The 20,037-nt window shown below is 42.1% G+C and overlaps 1 protein-coding gene across 3 annotated transcripts in view; it reads right to left on the bottom strand.

The window, feature by feature from the left end:
* LOC131886848 (zwei Ig domain protein zig-8-like) overlaps positions 1-18,200 on the bottom strand; it is a 38,716-nt gene extending 20,516 nt beyond the window's left edge. For all 3 annotated transcript variants that reach the window (XM_059235270.1, XM_059235269.1, XM_059235272.1), the window contains exon 1: positions 17,180-18,200. In XM_059235270.1, the coding sequence (XP_059091253.1) occupies positions 17,180-17,207 (28 nt within the window). In that variant the 5' untranslated portion in view covers positions 17,208-18,200. The remainder of the gene's footprint in view (positions 1-17,179) is intronic.
* Between the last annotated feature and the right edge of the window lie 1,837 nt (positions 18,201-20,037).

Here is a 20,037-nt window from a genome sequence, read left to right as displayed (position 1 = left end):
TTTTTTGTTTTGAACAAATAGCAAAACATTTCTTAAAGACACTCATTTTATGTCATCTTATTAAGCTTGAAGAATATTGGGTTGCTCGGTGAAAGAAGGAGAAGCTAGACTTTCACCAAATAAACCCGGGGAATTTTTCAGGGGAGGTCTTTTTATCTTCCCCTCTTTCTTTTCACAGAAGACACAAAGAAAGAAGGATGATTGCTCACGAATGCGAAGAGTCATGTTCCCTACAAGTATCAAGACCAAAGACCTCCGACAATAGAAACGGAAAAGCTCATTCATCCGTTATCCCGAAACTCGGCCTTAAAGTGCATGTTTTGCGAATTAATTTTGAGAGAAGGAGAGACAGCCAGATTCAGAAGAAAAAAATACAGAGTATCCAAGGCCCAAAGCCACGTTAGGCGAAGAGGTGCAAGATTAATTCTCTGGTGCATTCCCTCGAGAGCCCAAAACACAGACTCGTAACTTTGAGGGTGGTATTTTTTTCGCAGACCCTTCTTCACTTTGTTTCCTTGAAGATGTTGAGTAGGATATGTCACACCTCAAGAAAAAGCGAGTGTCTGCTACAATTCATTTTACAAAAAGGTCACGTTCAAGGCTGGAGGTGGTCCGATGTTGGCATGAAACCCATGGAACAAGTTGAGTCAGGACAGGAGATTCTCAGCAAGCTGACAAACCCAGACGAGAATTCCACGTTGTTTCCAGAAATCAAGGGGCACGTCCAATCAATTCAAGTTTAAGAGCAATTATGAATACTCGAGCGATCCAAGCGAGCTGACGCAAGATCCAAACAGCAAAGGGACCAACAGTGTAATGGTTACCCAACCAACAACAAATAGGGGAACAGGAAGGGGGAACGGGATGGAACAGTTGTTATCGTTTTGAATTAAATCAATTTCCTTCCCCATTTCGTCGGATTTGAGCTCGCTCTGTGAAGCCGGTTAGGTGTATTTGGTAAGAGAATGAAATACTCTGTCGCTAAGGAAGGAAATATTTCAATGATTTTCGATGTATGAGTAAGCTCTCAAACTCTCCAGAGAAATTAGAGGAGAGTTCGGATGGATGGCACTCCTTGCACGATCAGCTAGCATAGCAGCAAGTGTTAAGAGGATTGTATGGCAATTAATGTCAAGACTGGTTTTGTGGAATGGATCCTGAATTTGTGTTCCATAAATTATTCACATTCATCAAGCTGTCATCTCTGACTTGTGTTTTTGAGAAGTCCCCAATCGTATGCAAAGTGGAACATGTGTATCTTCAAAACGAGCGAGGTGGTGATTCCAGCTCAATTGAAGCAGCTTCTCTTTAAGTAAAAGCTGGCTCAAGTGTAACATTTGCTCATAAAACCCATCCAGTCGACATAAATTCTTGTTCATTATTGCCATTGATGATGAAAGTTTTTACGAGAGTTTTACTTCAGAGCGACGGAACTGACGACGATGGAACCAACGCTTGTCCATGCGTCAAGTTTTTTGTTGTTCCGTTCTCCAGCGGACTCATCTTGTCAAGATATGTTCAGTTTTCATCACCCATGCAAAGGACTACCCCAAGATTACACGGAAGACATTGAGAGCACGTGGAAGTGCATTCCTATTGCTCCCTACAGTTGGAACATACAGCTCAGTACATTCCTCGAGCCTATCTTCACTTGTGAATGGGGTGCTCTAATTGTACTTTGTGGTCATTATTTCTAGGGGGGAGAGGAAAAATTAGAATTTACCCTTCCTGCTTCCCAAGTCGAGTGGTCCTCTTTGGTGAGAGATCGCCGACAGAAAGTTTCGCTCATTTCCTCGGAAAACTTGTTTAGTTGTGTCTTCCTCCCCCTGCCAAGTTAATGTGTTCCGCACGACATTTTCTCAGCCTTCTTTTTCCTTCTCTCTGTCTTTTTTACGAATCTTCGAGGGTAAAGCTCCGTCATTCATTGCATGGCAGACGTTTCTTCAATGCTGTGTCATGGCCACCAGCCTTCAAATCCAGAAATGAAAGGGTGAAAAAGAAGTCGTTCCATCCCAACAAGCTCTTCATGAGTGAACTTTTCTGCCACTGCTGATGAAAGGGTGAAAAAGAAGTCGTTCCATCCCAACAAGCTCTTCATGAGTGAACTTTTCTGCCACTGGTTTGTTGCTCTTTGGCCGCGTGGCGAGATGGTGTACTATGTTGTATACAAGACAGCAGGCCGTATGAGAGTCGGTGGAGCTTTTGTGCCCTATAGTTATACTCCGAGTCCGAAGGGAGCTTAGGGATGACTTGTCGTATCTCTGGTTGAAATCGTCGAACCAGGACCAAGCAGGCAGAGGAAGAAAAAGAACCCTCGTTTGCTTGATTTTTTGGGTGTGAGACACAATTGGACCATTAGGACCAGAGAAAAGTGCCAAAGAAGCTGCTGGAACAAACATTTATGGTTATGCCCCCTGGAGATGGCAAATTTCGCTACGAGGCTTTTTCAAACTCTGTTCTCAATGTCCTTACTGTAAGTCGCTCGGAGTTGTAAATCCACGACCGATATGTTCGTAACCATGATTTAGGCGCTACCATCTGTTCCAAGAAGTGGGTTAAGGCCATGTTTGCCTAGGGTTCGCAAAGAAACACATGAATGAATGCGGGAAGGTGTGAAGCTATACTTGAAGGTTCATGCATAAGAAACTTTCGGGATACATTTATGCGCCTTAAAACAAGCCACAAAAGCCTATAAATCTGCCTCGCCAAGAGCTAAATAGACCAGTGGTACACTCGACCTGTTCTTCTTTCCTCTTTCTCTCATTCCTTTTTTGGTTTCCTGTGCTCTTTTGGGAGCATTTCAAACTTTGTGTTTCTCTCTCCAACCGTTTACTTTTGGTTGCTCTCTTTTCAAAAACCTACTCTGTATTTGTCGTGTGCGGTTGAGGTACTGAAGGTGCCGGGTACGAACCAGAGGATTCCAGCCCAATATTCTTCGCAACATTTCCTAGCTTATGGAATGATGCAAAAAGATCAAATAACAAGACTGAGGAGCCCACTCACATTTCGCCAAAGACAAGTCAACTCAGCCTCGTTCCTCAGAGCGGCTTGGTCCGCACAGTCCTACAAATACTGAGTAAGTGTAAGGCCACGTTCAAAAAGACTTTGCAAGATGATCCGTCTGGCTGTGATGAGATGATGTACCCAGGAAGAACGTTCGTTCGGTCGTTTCTTGCTCTCGTTATGAAAGCTTTTCAAAGGTATCAGGATTCCCGTCAGCTGCTGCCACGATGATAGGGCGAAAGAGAAGGTGTTGCTGTGCTCCAACTAATATCCATAATTCCGTGCTTTGAATGCCCGTCTGGCATCAATTTCGACAACCATCAAGAAAAAGGGGAAAGGTACGGAGAGATAACAGCCCGATGTACCCCATCACAAATTATGGTGGTCTCTCCCTTCTTCCGTATGGTTGGACACTCCGTATATGTACTGTACAGCTGTCCAGGATAAGAAGTATTCTCGGCAATTGCCTTTCGATTTTGCCCAGGCTTAGATCGAACAGGCCCTCGGCAATATCATAAAAGCTAACACACAAGTTCATTGAGAGAGCGGAGGGGGGGAGATTCAGGTGGCCAAAGAGCTTCTGGCGACTTCTCAGCCAAAGAGAAAGGAGGGAGGGAATCTGTCCGCATTTCTCATCGCTCATCTGTTGCGTACCTGCTCGGTACGCCAACCTCCATCCAAGAAAAGTACTTGGGATTGAACCACTACTTCCAAAGGGTTATCGGCCTCGGAAAATTCGGCTCGAGCAAAAATGGTTTCCAATATGAAAACTCCTGCTCTTCAATCATGGTTGTACCACGTGGTGATGCCAAGAAATGGACGCATCTATCTGATGTATTCTAAGGTACCATTTAAAGACAGGAAGTAGTTTTGTTCCATTTATTCATGAACCACGAGGCCGAATCTCATTCTAATATTGAAGAGGCATTTGCCTCCTATGAGAGTATGGGGAGTGTAAATTTGTTCCAAAGCCGTTTGTTTTAAAAAAAAAAAATTCAAATTTACCGGCTTGCAATTTGGTTATGCATCTATGGGCCAAAATTCTGCATTTTCCGTGAAGGACGCAATGCTATTTTGGTCAATAATTCAAACACAAGTGAAGATTTTTCTCCTGTTCAACTTTACAGCATAATTGAAGCGAGGTTTTCAAATAGTTGGATCAGTGGAAAGCAATTTAAATTGAAACCTTCCCCAAATTGTTGTGTTTTTATAACCTTTGGTATCCCTACTCTTTTTCCATGGTTGACTTTTCATTCTCAGCTCCAATATTGGAGCTGATATTAAGTCTGGCCTTCATAGAAATAGTATCGAAACAACTCGTGTGTGCCCACAGTACTCCATCCAAAGTTCGTCGATAGTTCCAACATGAAGCTTTCATAGTTGGTTCATTCTTTCCCAGATCGCCAAGAGGGGAGGCAATGTGAATTTTCCTCGCTCCTCGTGTCTTGAAAGATCCTGAGAGGCCTGATCGAATCTACGTTGGATGATACAACAAACATTACCGCAAGCATTTGACCGAGCTCCACCGAGTCCACGGAGTCCAGGATGGAGATGGGATCATCAAGTAAATAAATGACCGGTGGGTGGAAGTTCAAGATCCCCAGACATTGATAGGAGGGATCTGGGATAGCTTGCTCCAGCCAAAGTCTTCATGAATAGCATTTAGGAACGAAACCCATGGCATGAACATAATCAGTTGATTCTTTACATTCATCCCCAACCAAGGACGGTCCTGTCCCTTTCCGTGAGTGTTTACATGGACGAGGTTCATTCCACTTAGGGAGGAGGATCAACAAGAAAGCAACGAGTCTTGGAGAAGACTTCATTCTGACGTCATTCGTTGGCTCAAGTGGGAATTCCACCATGTGCATTCAGACAGCCAGATTGCCGGTGAATTTTAGCAGAGCCCATCTAGCATACAATCTGGTAATGTTTTTGCTTTAATTCCTGTGCTAATTTATGGCAAACGATGTAGTATCATTTTGGTTTGTGGGTTTTTTTCATTTCAAAGAAATTGGGCTTTCACCTCATTGTCATCATCTTTTTCAGCGCATTGAACTGTTCTATAATTGGACCTGATCTATACGTACAGTGGGTACACGCTTCATAAAAGTTGATCTAATAGCCGATATCTTGGTATTTTGAGAAAGTTGGATGACGATAGGGTATCATTTTTAGAAGGTTTTTTTGTAGCTCTTTGTCAACTTTCTTTACATATCGTCATCTCCTGTAAGGATTACTATCTCCACATCTTGACGTTCGGAATAAATATTCATAATGATCCACAGCGTAATGATAAAACATGGCAAGATATTTGGTCAAATTACATCACTCGTTGCAGTATTTCCTTTTCTTGTTTTAGATTGTATTTTGAGGGGACTGTCATTATGTGTACAAAATAGATACTGCACTATTGCCCATGGTGGTAAAATGTGCATGGAGATACACCAACCCCGATCATTTCCATTGATGAATTAGGGGGGATCAGCCAGCTCGTTCTCAAAGACTGTTTGTCATTTGAAGGAATCAATGTAATGATTGAACGGTCATAAAACAAGATTGGATTTCCTCTCAGATTTCCTGGTAAGAAAGGAATGAGACCAGCCTAAAAGACAATGCACGAGATTGCAACAGTCCTAGAATAAGCGTTGAGAATGGGACTCTTTTTTAAACCCAATACACGTGACAAATGAAAACAGGCTGAGAACCAAGTAAGTGATCTTCTGAAAAATGATACAAACGTACAAAAAAATTATCTACAAGAGCATGCAAGCTGATGACTGCCTCAATCATCCTAGGGTCTAACCCGACATTTTAATAGGATTCGCTTGACTACTCACTTTTAGAGGCGGTTTAAAAATGACTCATTATTCATTCAAAGCTCAGCGTCTGGTTTGTGATCCCTTGGCGTAAAATGAAGAAGAAAGACCGAACATTTGGCAAAGGGGGATGAATATAGAAGTCCGTTAAGTCACCCCTTTCCTTTGACGATCCAAAAAATGCGTACATCCGCCTTGGCCCTTTGACGATCCAAAAAATGCCGCCTTTTTGTTTACGGGCGAGGATCCATGATTGGCACTGACTTGAGTTGGGCTGCTCCCTTGATGTGGGACACGTGCCCTCTTTTTGCTCTCTTGTGGCACTGAGCAAATTCAGACACGCTCTTGCTCTTTTGCTGGCATTAAGGTATGAATTCAATGATCTTTCCATTTCTTTAAATAAAGGGCTACATTTGAAACAATTTTAACACCCTAATGTCCGCACCAAGGACATGAGAAATCAATACATTTTCATCAGTGCTTTGATATAATCAGTCTAACACACATTTTTGACTTCCTTTGTGCCGATCATTATATGAAGACAAGATCCTCCTAGCCCTGGTTTCCGCCAATCCCTCAGACGTCGGAGATCCAAGAGGTTCATAAGAGAGTGGGCATTTTTTTCTTCTTCTCTCTTGGTTCCGGCAAGTGATCCTTCCAAAATGGAGGGTAAACAGAATAATCCCTATGCACATCATGGAAATGGAGAAGGATGCCATGATAAAGGGGGGTGGAGCAGACCCCTTTTGAGAGATGAAGGGCTACCAACTACAGAGAGGTCGTCTTACATCACCCTCGTGTTGTACTCTGGCATACTAATCTGGGAGATGAGGTTGAAACTCCCCATTGAGCCATGAGGAATTGAGGATACGTGGACCAGGAAGTAGCTTGAAATTCCCATTATCATTTACCACGGCCATGAGTAAATAAAATCATACCTGAAAAGCAATATATTTAGAGTTGTGGAAATCTTTAGGAGACTGAATTGACTGGAGGCCAAAGCGGCATGATTTTAAATCTAAACTGACAGCTCTTCTTTGTTGCTTTGAAACATCATTTGTAAACGAGGAAGGGTAGGAGTAGTAAATTCTTTGACTCATGTTGACATTTGATGTTTCTCCTTTTCATTCAAAAGATGACACGGATGTCTGATGGAAGGATTTGCTTTCCTGCTTTCCACGCACGCTCTATCCAATTCGGTGTTGAAGTCTTATTTTGCATGTGCCATAACGTGGAACGCAACCCTTCTGTGTACCAAGCCATTGGCCTTCCTGAAGAGGTTCGTTCCTTCGTTCTTGGAGCCACCAAGTAAGCAAACAACAATAATAATATTGCACATATCAAGTGTACAACAGGATAACAAGACCCCGATGGACTCGTGGTCTGTCAAGTGTGACAGTTGATGAGATCTCACCCACCCACCCCCAAGCGACTTTCATTTACTCAAGATACTATCAAGAGATTGCTCGGTGCCAAAAAAGGGTGCCGTCAATGTCGCTACGATTCACCGCGGGTAAAATCCCAATTTCTGTCTTGGTCCATTCTGTTCCAAGCTCACCATAAACACTGTATTATTATGCAAAAGCGTAACGGCCATCAAAAGTTGATAAAAATCCTCGAGCAAGTGGCTTTTATCTCCATCCCATCACACAAAAGCACGCAAACCCCTGGCTGTACTGTATGCACCCACTGTTCGGAACTAGGTAGTACACATACACACACACACTTTATATCGTAATGCAGGTTTCCAACCCTTTCCCTCCATCCACATACGGAGTACCTTTGAGAAGACTTGTTCCCAGTCCCTTTGGAAGCAATTTACATTTTGACGAGAATGTTCTATTGTGGAAGTACCACTGCACATCCATGTCGAAGTCATGGGGTTTGGTATGGCTGGAAGAGGAAGAGGACGTGAAGTGGTGGTGGTGGTGGTTGGAGTGGTAGTAGTCGTTGCAGTATTAGTAGTCGCCGTGATAGTGGTGGTAGTTGGTCGATGGTGCGTATAATGTGGAAAAGGAGCCTAAAAGTAAACACACGTACTAGCACGTTCTTCGTCCGTCAGGGAGATGGTACCTCGTCGTGTGGCCTTTGCATTCTTTGGCTTTCCAACCAGTGGACTAAATAAATCTAAAAGGGATTTCTGTAGATTAAACTGGCTCACGATAGACCCATAACTTGTCGTGAAAGTTGCTAAAGATAGGCTGGAAGACCGAATCACAATAGGTAAGATGATTTGATTGAAACCATGTTCTTGGCTTCTGAAGCTAAATGAGAGTTTACCTTTAAGCTCGTGTCAAAGTTTGGCGTGGAAAGATGGGCGGTGGAATGGCTAATACAGAGGAGGTAACATGGGAATATGAACCTTAAATTTGTGTGCATAGATCATAAGATCCTCAAGATCCAACATGTTCGTGTAGAATTTCCAAACAATCATAAGCATTATGGAAGTCAAACTACCATAGACGTTAATAGGGGCTGCTTGTTTCATAATGAGACATCTCACGGCAAAAAAGGAAAGACCGCGTTAGTAATCCCTCTGCTAAAATTTGTTCTTGCGTTGTGGTAAAGAAAGATAATTTACAAGCCTAGACAACAATCGATGTTAATCGGTTAACATTGTTATTTTCCAACTCTGCAAGCTCTATTCTGAAAAAGTTAAAAAACAAGAAATCGTGGTAAAATTGAATGAGACATTCAGCAACATCAAAAATCCAAAAAGAACTGGATAATTGATACCATCAGATAAATAATCACAGAAGGATGTTACTAGAGTGGTTTTCTTTCCAATGACATCACATTAATAATGGCATATTGGGAAACCATTCGATAGCCTCAACATATCACCCTGACTATTCTCACATCAAACTAAGGCAATCTTTTTGATTGATAATAACTCATTACTTGGAAATTAACTATTGTCTTTACTTTCTAAGCTTTCTCGTACCCTTCATATGATTTTGATAATCATTTGATCCCATTACTCCTATTGATGGTTCTATAGGGTGATTGGACGCAACAACAATGCAATTAAAGTTGTTCATTGTTTGAACAACTCAACATCAAGTTTTATGATAAATAGTATGAGTTAAGAAGTTGGACTAGATTCTTTGGAAAAAAATCAATTCAGTTAGTTGTGTGGCGGCATTACTATTACATGCTAAATCAGAAATATCATCTCTAGAGACACTGAAAATATTCAACTACTTTTGGTGAAACATCGAAGTAATGTTTTCTTTAAAAAGAGGCAAAATATTGAAAAAACGCGCCCAATAATTAAGAAAATGAAAATATTTGATTCACATATATTATAAATTGCTATTGTTTTCAATCAATAGTAAGTCCAAAATTTGAGACTTTGTAGACCACTGAGTTTTTTGTGATTAATTTTCAATTGAGCCAAAATAGTGCTACTAAATAACCAAGTTTGCAATACTTTATCTAATTACTTTGTCAACTATCAATAACTTACTGAATTTAAATGACCAGCTATATTGAAAAGAGGATTTATTAAATGGATTATTTTCTTTTTACTTTCATTTTGATGTGCTTGTGCCAAAAATATTCAAATTGGGTATTGCAAACTTTACTAAAGCCAATATTGCAACTTCTTAAAATGCGTAATCCTCCCAAAGGTCTAGATTTCAGATGCCGCGAACTAATATTAACACTCTTTTATTAACTTTTTTGAAGACTAGTTAGAAAAAGAGTGTTTTCATTTTTTGCACTTTCAATTGCTTTATCTTGCTAAAAACGTAGCCAAGATTAGGATAAATGCAATGCTAAGATGAACTACATCAACGGTCTTATTCAATGACAGGTAAAGTTCAGGATTGCCACAAAAAAACGCACCACTGGAGGCTGAATTACCTAAGCAAAAACAAACGTAACAAATGACTCGATGAAGTATTAAAGTGCAACAGATATACCAAGATGCATTGTTAATGTTCTTTGGTACAAAAAATTGACAGAAAAATGTCCAATTTTAAGATTGGTCAAAACCACCTCAATGCTTAAAAATGCCGCAAAATGACAAGATATTGAAACTACACACTCGAGAGTCTCTACTCATCCTTCATATTTTACAATCTCACATAAACTCAAATCATTCATGAGAAGTTGAATCACTTTTGTTTATATCTGTCTTTACATGATTTCAAAAGTTTTGAATCAAGCAAAACAGTCATGGTTCTTCCCTACTATTGCTCTTTTTCCCTTTTTGGCCGCTAGAATTTGTTCAACTCCTACCTCGAGCAGTGATGCCGCTTGTGATTTGCAACCAATGGTAACACATATTTCACTCAAATATTGCTTGGCTGTAAATAAGAGATTGATTCGGGGCACACCTTGTGCAATATTGCGCTAGTCATTGGGAAAATCTGATGACTTCGATACTCTTGAATATTCCTCTTTTAGGGTCCCGTTCTTCTCTTACACAACAAGACAGAGGGCCTATGTAAGACCAAGTCATCACTGACAACCATGATATTATTGGAATTGCCATCACTTAATCACTTTTATGACCTTGAAGATGGCCAGAAGTCACATCCTCCCCAAGATCAAGACGGGCGTTGGAGGAACAGATCAACCACATTTTCATTTTTTTTCTTTTATCTATCCAACTTGGGCGCGCTTGTCAATTTCCAATAAGGTGAGACGAGAAATAGATTGGTGCTGTAACCTAATTAGCCTTTACAATACCCTGTTGAGGCAACGATTTGATGGTACCGTTTCAATCGCGTTCCATTTGATGATTCCCGACACGTCGGGTTGTTCTCACTTGAGGGTCCAAAGAGGATCTAAAGGAAACTTTGAACCCAGAAAAACTAATACTCAGTCTAACCTTCAAGGTTGGGCTTGGCCATAGGGCACGTTCCATTCATTTTATTGCCCAATGAAGATCCCTTGAAGCCATTCCTGGACATCCGTAGAATCTTGACGACGAACTTAAAACCTTGAGAGGTAAAACATATCATCGAAAGAGCTAAAAGAATGGAAAGAACTTATCAATTTCTAATTTGAAAACTTCCTTCATTAATCGCTATTCCAGCTCCATTCCTTGCCCAAGGCCAGACAAGTAAGTCATTTCGTACTATGAGAGCAGACACTACTACTTTTAGGTCTCTCTTTCAGTCTGTGAGGGTTCACGGCCAAAATCGAGGCAACTCGTGACAAGAGTCTGGTCCCTTTGGTGGTCCAAGCGATCCTTTGATCCTCTGAGAACAGGTCTTTAATGAAGGCCAAGAGGTTGTTCATGGAATTTTAGCCCAACCCAAACAAGTATCAATTTGGCTCAAAGAAAAATACTCTGGTGCCATGGTCTTAAGAGGGACACGATGCCTCTTACTTTCTAAGAATGTTGAGGATTTGCTAAAGCAATGCAGAATCGTCAGCTTGGATTAGACGTATCAGCAAACAGTGTGATGAACCCTTGCAACACCTTTAGTTCAATTAAACTTAGTGAAGGCCAAGAAAGATTCTTGACTAACAGAGGACTGGTAACATATGGAACACATTTCCTTGTCCAGATCCCCATGTGCAGCTAATGAACTCATTCAAGTTCAGGTTGTCAGTCATTAGTAAACGTCCTTTTTCGGCTTGTTCTAACCTGCTTATGTGTGCAATGATATAGTAATGATATCATGTCTTTAAAAAGTGAAATTTCACTTATCATATTTTGTCAATGAGTGCAAGTCAGACAAATGATATGAACTATCCTGGCTCCTAAAATAATCTTCCATACGTTCCGATTCAGTTTCAACCCCTAAAACTCACACAACCACGACAGCAAATGGCCCAAGATGCATTTACTTTCATTTCAAATACGCCCGCGTCAAAGGTTAAAACTTCTCCTGAACTTTCCTGCACTCTCGAGATAATGGCAGTGCCAATGCACGCCCAAGGTGGAAACCAACATTAAATCATCATCATATTAACAAAACACGTTACCCTCTGGACGAAACTAACTCAATGGGTAGTACGAGAAACACCGAGAATAAATTTTGAATAGTTCATCGAATGATGAAAAAGTACCTGAAAGAGTGTCTTCCCATTTTTATGACCAGAGGTTACCAAATGTCCCGAAATTATACACCAAGAAGTATTCATCTCAAATTTTAATGGTCATCCGGCTACCAACCTTTTTGCTCGTCTTTCCATTCGCTCCATTGTCCAATTTACCCATAAAATGAAATCAACCCCTAGTTGCATCATGTCGGCAATCTTCCTCTCTTCACACTTCTGGCACAGGTCACCTACAGTTTGTTGTCCCTTTAAAACCATGCTTGCCAACCAGTTCCAACCAAATTTGGAATACCGAAATGGCGGAGGGGAGGGAAAGGGTGCAAAAGAATCCCCAAAGTCTTCCTTCTTCAAGTCGTGAACTTGGTTATTTGGGGCGAGAAGTCGTCCCTAAATCCCTCAAGAATTTTCTTATCCTCTTCTGACCACCACTCCACAATAACCCATCCCATTTCTCTTATCACCGACATTTTGCTGCCACTCCTTCGAGGCCACCGCACGGAATGGGAGAGGGAGAGAAACGAGTGGGAATGGTCAGCACATTTTGAATGCGTATTTCGTGCACTGCAATGCTGCGTTTGAGCCTAAGATGAGCATGGTCGAGTGCCAAGTGCCAATGATGCCATGAAGCTGTAGGTAGAGAAGATAATGTCGTTTGGCTGACCAAGGCGACAAAATAAACGAGGGTCAATACCTCAATAAGACTCTCTACGTACACGTCTATTCAGATGAATCAAAAGCAGTGGACGACTGCTCGTTTTGGCCTGAATACCATTTGGGGAAACTGCATCGCAGGAGGACTCACAAAGAGAGGGAAATTGTGCCAAATGAGAGCTTGATGAATTGCATTGACTCAACTGGCCTGAATGCCATTTATGAGGATGTGTTTCTCATTCATGCAATTAAGTTCTACTTGGTCTAAACAATTGTTTATCCACCTAAGTTTTTACGCCCAGCATCTAGCTTTAAATTGCCATCAAGGTCTATCATACTCCAACGATCGTCGAGATTTCTCTCGAGGGAGTCCAAAAAGGCTTCTCTGCTTAGGCGATTGTTGCGCTTAACTTGAATCGACTGCCATTGATTTCTAATGGCGATAGACGAGATCTAAAAGGGTCTGAACTCAAGACCAGCTTGGGAGTTCAAGGATGCCTCAAAGGTACTTGTCGGGGTTCCAAAACACGGACTCATCTCAATATCAAAGGCATCGGCCCACTTGAGTGGAACACGAGATCATCAAACAGAGTCGGTAAAAGCAAGGAAAGATGGGAGGGTAAAAAGCCGTAAAATCCCAGAGAGCTTGCTTGACCAATCAAACATACACGTTCAAAAGATTGATCGAGTCTGTTCTGACTGTCCGGGATCTTCCGCGGGAAGCATGTTTTCATCCCTCATTAAACATGGCTTTTCCGGCCTTCAATGGATTCTCCTCGTTTGAGGTCTTGACCTCCGGCGCGCCTGGTAGCTTTATTTGCTTATCAAACTAGTTTTTTAGACCAACGATTTGCCTATGAAAGAAAAAGAGCTCCCCAAATATAGTTAACAGCAAATAAGAGCCCATGCTTTCCATCTCCTAATTCAACCATGACAAATCCATGTGTCTACCGCGCAAATTTCAAAATAGGGTGGTCTCCCGGTTAGTAGTTATTAAGGTGGTATCGACAGCACCATTATCCCTTTGGCAGATATGACGATACTTCGGACGTAACGTCCCAATAATTACGTGACAACATGGCAAAAGGCTCAAGTAGGAAACTGTAATGAGCGCTATTGAGAACAACGGCCTTCACAGCCATGCCATGATCAGTTTACGACTAGTTTTGACTTTACGCTGTCAGGAATTGGCGACCTCTCTGTTCCCCGTTCCATGAAATATCGGATGATACGGGGATTCAGGCAGTAAAAAGTTCTTGTTGTTCTTCAAGACGAGATTCCTGTCATTCGGCTCAATCGTAAAAGAAAGCGGCTTGGCATCCGAAGGTGACCTCATCACATCAAGACCTGTCAAGATCCAGGAATACTTAAACAGCTCAAGACCACTTCAAGGCAGAGCCAAGACTCAAGAGACTACTTCTAGCCGAGAATAGAGCCGAAACAACCAACATGATTGGCTTTCTTGATGACGCTTTTTTGGCCTGGCACTAATGAGGGGTGCATATTTGAAAGAAATGACTGTGAGGTATTGTGCTCGTGATTGGAGGCCTTGAAAACCTTCATGAACAAAGTAGAAAAAATGATGGAATGAAAGAGAAAGGGAAAAGAGGAGGAGAAGCGTTTTTTCTTCAATATTTCTCACGGGCTTGGCGAGACTGATGAAAGCTTTACAAACAGCATATCTCATCTTGAAAGCAGCCAAAGTACCCATAACACGAAAGCGTCCTCTAGACAAGAGTGTGCACAAGAAGGACAGGAGAGGCCTTATCCTGAATGCAGAAGACAAAGAGCCAAAGAGACAGGAGGGAAAATGGGAAGACCCAGAATCCTTTCGAAAGGAATCATTCATTTTCCCATAGCCATCCTTTCGTCACTGTCATTTCCTCATTTCTAGTCATTTCTAAGCCATAAAAACATCGACTGCAACAGCACAAAACATCCCCAATCTTCTAGGAGAGATTGGAACTTGACCAGACTAAGGCTCAAGATTGAAAGTTGGCAAACATGAACCCCTGTTTCCACTGTACAGTAGAAACGCTCTGTCAAGCTAAATTTCGTCCCCAACTCAGTCAAAAAGAATCATATATCTTTAATCAAGCTCAAAATGAATAATGGAGAACCTCGGAGTCCGCGATTCAAAGAGTGGCTGGCTACCTTTGATTGACGAACAGATCATCAGATAACCTTGCCCTCCTCAGCGCTAAGGGTTCTGGTCCCTACGACCCTTTGTTGAAAAGCTGATCATTAGAATGGAGGTTAACGAAGAAATAGGGCCCACCCTGGGCCCAAACCATCCAAGTTCGAGAAAGGACGAGAAGAAAGGAATGAACGAACCCACCAACCAACCTGCGTACACGCATGGACCACATCCTTCTGGTGGCGGCCGCCTCAGCCATCAATACATTGTCACGAGGAAGAAGAGGAGTCATCAAGGTTCCACTTACAAAGGGCTTATTATTGCTGAAAGAGCGGAAGGAAGATCTGGTGTCTACCTCATTGGGCGACATCCAGGATGTCTATTATGCCATACTTGGGCCTCTGAATGGAACCACAAAGAACGGATAACGAAGTAAGCGTTCATTCAAATGCAATTTGGATAGCATTCTTCCGGTATGTTGGACAATGGTTTGGGATCGAGGAAAATGTACTCACGTCCAAACTCATGGCTCGGCATCTCGAGATCCAGAGCAAAGTTGATGTGGTACAGTCAGTTCCCTCAACCAAGATCTCCAGTGGCGAGTATATCAATCTCGTGGAAATGGCTCCTGAATCACAATTTACGTCCCCAAGGGAAACTCTTCGACCTTCTCTATCACGACACACCCACACCCACATGGCCTTACCAACCAACTTGGTGGTCACGCTGGCCCGCTCCGAGATCAGCTTGCGGATGGAGTCAATGAAACGCTCGACTATTACCGTGTTTGAGGGATGGCATGGCCACTAGTGGCCAAGATTAATAGATAGCTCATAAAATCTCGTGGCCTATTTCTCGGAGGATTTATGGCAATTCCCAAGCTCATTATCAACAACTAACCAAGACAGGGAATCTTTAACAAATACAAGCACGGGCTCGAAACTCAGTTCCCCGAGGACTTGAATGAATGAGGACTACTATACTGGAAAGTACAGTATCTGATAAAGCGTAGGGTGAATCTATTTTTACTGTCTGGATCAAATCCGAGACAATATGAAAGTATACTTTTGGTTATGAGGAAGGGACAATTTCGAATCCAATATACAACTTCGTGAGGAAAGCGATTATTTTGAGGCAATGAGCTCCAAGGTATCCCTCTCATCTCATTTTGCCCATAAAGACCCCAATTTCTGGACAATTAAGCAATCATGGTAGCTTGCCTCCTTAGGACGAGGAAGAAGAAAACGAGGATCACAACGAAGGCCATCAGTGTGACCTTGAGTCCCATCTGTCGACAACAATCCTTATGGATTGCATTTATCATCCACTAAGCATTTCCATAAGATTGCCTTCAAATGGGATCATTATTAACCTAAGATAGGCCAAAGCTAATACTATCATTTAGCGACGGGAATCGTGCAGAAGAGGCTTCTTTCTCATGAACGCTCCTCCTCTGATACGAGCAATGGTGCAGTTGAAGCGGGAAACTCCAAATTGCATTGCGTTTAGCCTCGTATTTCACATTTGTTGCCTCGTCCAGAAAGTTGTAATTGTATTTGCATTCCGACTTCTTGTCATGCATCCAGTCGAACAAAATAAGTTTTCGTCGGGTTCGAATTGATCTCCAAAGCCACACGAGGGTCGGAAAGCCAAAGTGCTTCAAAGTTGTAGAAACAAGCAGCAAAAACTTTGGGATTTTGCTCCCATCTCGAATATCAGAAGCCATTTACGGGCTCCAGGTTCAGATTTTGACAGAAAATATCCCCTCGTGAATTTTCCATTCACGTTGGTGCCGAGATCGCTCGCCAGACACCCATCCAACCTCAACCAATGGCGGCTCCTTATGCGCCCTTTCTATCAGACTACTGTACTTCGTGAAATGGCAGGCAATCTTTACTGAGATCTTCAAGATATGAAAGACGAAGAGGATTATCAAAATTCGACCTTTCTTCTGCTCTCCCACATGATGAAGAATGAAGAAATGAGGGATCAAAAATCTCAAGCGTCTCCTTGCTGCCTAGCTAAAAAGCGAGTCTACTGGTACATTGCAGAAAGAAAGGGAAAGAGAAAGGTGCATTTGTCAATCTGAAATGGTTGAGAAGATTCGAGTCGAAAGTGAATAAGCCAAGTAAGTTTTTCTTTTCATCCGTTTCATGTGAAAAAGATGTGCGCCCAACATTTTTACTTACTTGAAGTCGAGTAAATTAATTTTTCCCGTTTCCTGAGCTTTTGCTTGAGATGTGATTCTGAGTGGTCCATTCCCCCAAATGTGACGAGTTAACTCAAGACCGGCCGAGAATCTCTCGTCGTCCACACCGGAAACTAAGTATGCGTCTCCATCTTCAAGTCGGTCGCAATTTAGCTTCTACCAAAGCAAGCTTCTGAGCAAAAACGATGAGCTCCTGTCCTGCTTTATTGCTGATAAAATCAATAGAGCAATGCAGCTCATTTTACGACTCATCAGGGAAGAAAAAGGGGTTCATAAAAACAGATATGTCAGCCAAATCCGGCACCGCCCTGTGTTGTTTCCCCAGAGTTTTGTTCTTACCTGGAGTCGACGCAAGGGTTGATGTCATTTTTTTCGGGTTGGAATGTGCCTCTCTCTCTGGACCAGATGCCACAACAGATGCACCAACACTCAATAAATTGGGTCTCAATTACACGCAATGAGCCGTCTTGCTCGGTGGGCGCGTGGTGAGTGTGTCACAAGTACGTTAAGAGGCCAGCCAGCAACCACTCTGGTTCTCGAGTTTGTAGGGTCCGACTTGGTTCTTTCTTTCCGGCCAATTCCGGACAACAGACTCTTTTTCTGCACTTTCAATTACCACCAAGGGTTCCAATAGAAGAGAAATTGTCCTTTTGGCCCCAAGGATGGCGATTTCCTTTCAAGCTTTTAAGTAGATAAAGACAGAAGAGTTAGGAGACCGCCTGGCTACCTTGGTATGTAGTATTTCTCGTAGGGAAGTAAGAAGGAAATACGAGAAGACGAGGAATTGAACGGGAACTCCGGACGATAATAGCCCGGAGATCCTTGATAGGGGATGATGATTCTGGTGGCGCTTCTTAAGTGGCCCTCTTGTCCTTCCTCCACTTCCTGGAGGGTGTTTGAGAAGGGATGGAGGGTTGGCCACGACCTCACGGGACCCTTTTAGCTGGACAAAAATAGTTCTAACCAGGGATCGCACACTAGGGTTCTCTAAAAGCACCCTGAGGTCAAACGGAGCTTGAGAGGGGATTAGTTTCACTCTTAAACAATGCCCAAGACACTTTTTCACTCTACTTTTTTTGAGCCTTAACCCAAGATTGCGAGCACTTTTTCATAAACAACTCGAACTAAGGCGGACCGCAAATCACTGAAGATTGACATATTTTTGTCCTCGACACTTTTGGCGCATTGCCCGAGCATTCAATCGCGAAGGGTTTCAACAAGTTCCCTAGACACTTCCTGACACGTTCTGGGTAACGGCAAAAACCACAAACATGTATGACAACTTTTGTTAATAATATTCCTTGAAATAATGGAAAGTAGCGAATATGCGAGTCTGTGTGGATTCCACACCGTTCCAAGTGAAACTGACTTTCGCACAACCGGCATCGGTGAACGGAACGAAGGAACGAAGGAACGAAGGAGCGAAGGAATGAAGAAGAGGAATGCTTCTTGTGCTCAGAACAGAAACTCGGAGGAGAACGAGGACGGGAGAGCCAAACAGAGAGGAGAGAGAGAGAGAGAGCACTACTTTACTGAGTTTGAGTTCCCTCAGTACCGCAGAGCGCGAAAAACGAACGGAGCAACAATAACAACAACTACTACTGTACGTATCTCGTACCAAGACGCCGTTGTGAACTTAGCATGGACGGTAAGTGGAATGAAAGTCAAAGTGCTTCTCGTTTCAAGCATGTCAGTTTAGAAGGAGCACATCGCGTTCCAAGGGAACGGCTTTAAAGTGCAGAGGCACATTGAGGTGATCAGAAGAGATTTCGTCTCGAAAAACACTGGTCAATCCAAGTTCTTAAGGATACCGTCATCTTTTGATTTCTCAAATGGTTGATTCATCTGACATTGAAAACTTGATCTAGGAGGAGACGTGGAACGGGTAGAGCCCTTCGAGTCTAATTTTTGGTCACGATTTCTTTGGAAAAAGAAGAACTTTCTGTGATCAGAAACCATGTCCGTTCCGGCTAAGGTTTGCTTTAGATGTCATCCTGATTCGCTGAAGGCCAATAATAGGACTTAATCCAGACTCATTCTTACTTGATCATTGACCTGAGAAGGTTAAACTTATTTTCAAACATACACTTGCGACATCTTAGTGCACGAGCTCTATGTAATTGTGTTCAAAATGTTCAACCTGTACATAAGAGTAAACCGGCGAGTTTCCCCTCAAGTTTTAATACTAAACACACTAAGGTTTGTTCATGAGTCAGCCCTTGAATCAAGAGTTCCTGTTTTTAGTGTTTGTTCACAGATGTAGCTGGCTGAGATGTTCGCTCAAACTTAAATTGTCACTTGACGCAATCAGTGTTTTGAGCCAATCCGAGCTCGTTCTCAATCAAGACTACGAAATAGATAAGCAGCGTTGGGTTGGTTTCCCTTGAAGGTCGACAAAATTTGCATTCATACATTGAATGATAATAATAGTTGTTTGATATCAGTTAAATTAAGATATCCAGTGAGTTTGGGTGTTCAAATGAAATGACGGATTCGGACCATGAAGAAGAAATCTCTGTTCAGAGGAAACCATACGATCTGGAAGAGGCTCACACAGCAGCGGGTTGGAAAGCCAAATCTGAGAGTAAGAAAAGCTGTGATTGCTACTTGTTGTTTTGTACATTCCTTTGTTTCAGGTGCATTTTTAACCTCGCTCAATCCTAAGCAAAGATTTTAAATTGAATTGCTTTGTGCGATAGGCACCTGTTTAGACGAAAAGTGTAAATTTGACTGAAGAAGCTTTACTTTCCTGGCATGAACGTTTTAGTTTAAGAACAATGTTTATGGGACATGGTTCTTGAGTTGTTCAAGAAACCTGGAAGGAAAACGCATTGTGTATGAGCGCCGTAGGAGAAATGCCCGAATAGTTCTTTTTTCAGTCGTTTTAACAGATCGCGCCTTACAAACGAACCTGGAGGGTTGACAAACTTTGGGTTTACTTTTTGTTATTGTTCAAAAAGACAGGAGTAAGTACAAGGTCAGCATGTTCAACAAAATGAGAAAGACGTCATCAATAGAGCCCATTAAACAGGCTTGTGAGAGAAATGTTATTGCCAAGGCAAATCTGCTAATTATGAATTTAGGTTTCTTGAGATCAGGTAACAAATGTGATTTATTTTATTTAGATTTAATATTTTTTTTAACGACCACTACGTCATAAGCACGCTTGCAAATCAAATTTAACAAAATAAATTTCT

The sequence above is a fragment of the Tigriopus californicus genome, chromosome 9, assembly GCF_007210705.1.
Source record: "Tigriopus californicus strain San Diego chromosome 9, Tcal_SD_v2.1, whole genome shotgun sequence".
Lineage (NCBI taxonomy): Eukaryota > Metazoa > Arthropoda > Copepoda > Harpacticoida > Harpacticidae > Tigriopus > Tigriopus californicus.
Note: the sequence above shows the minus strand (reverse complement) of the source record. Positions and strands in the feature narration are given on the sequence as shown.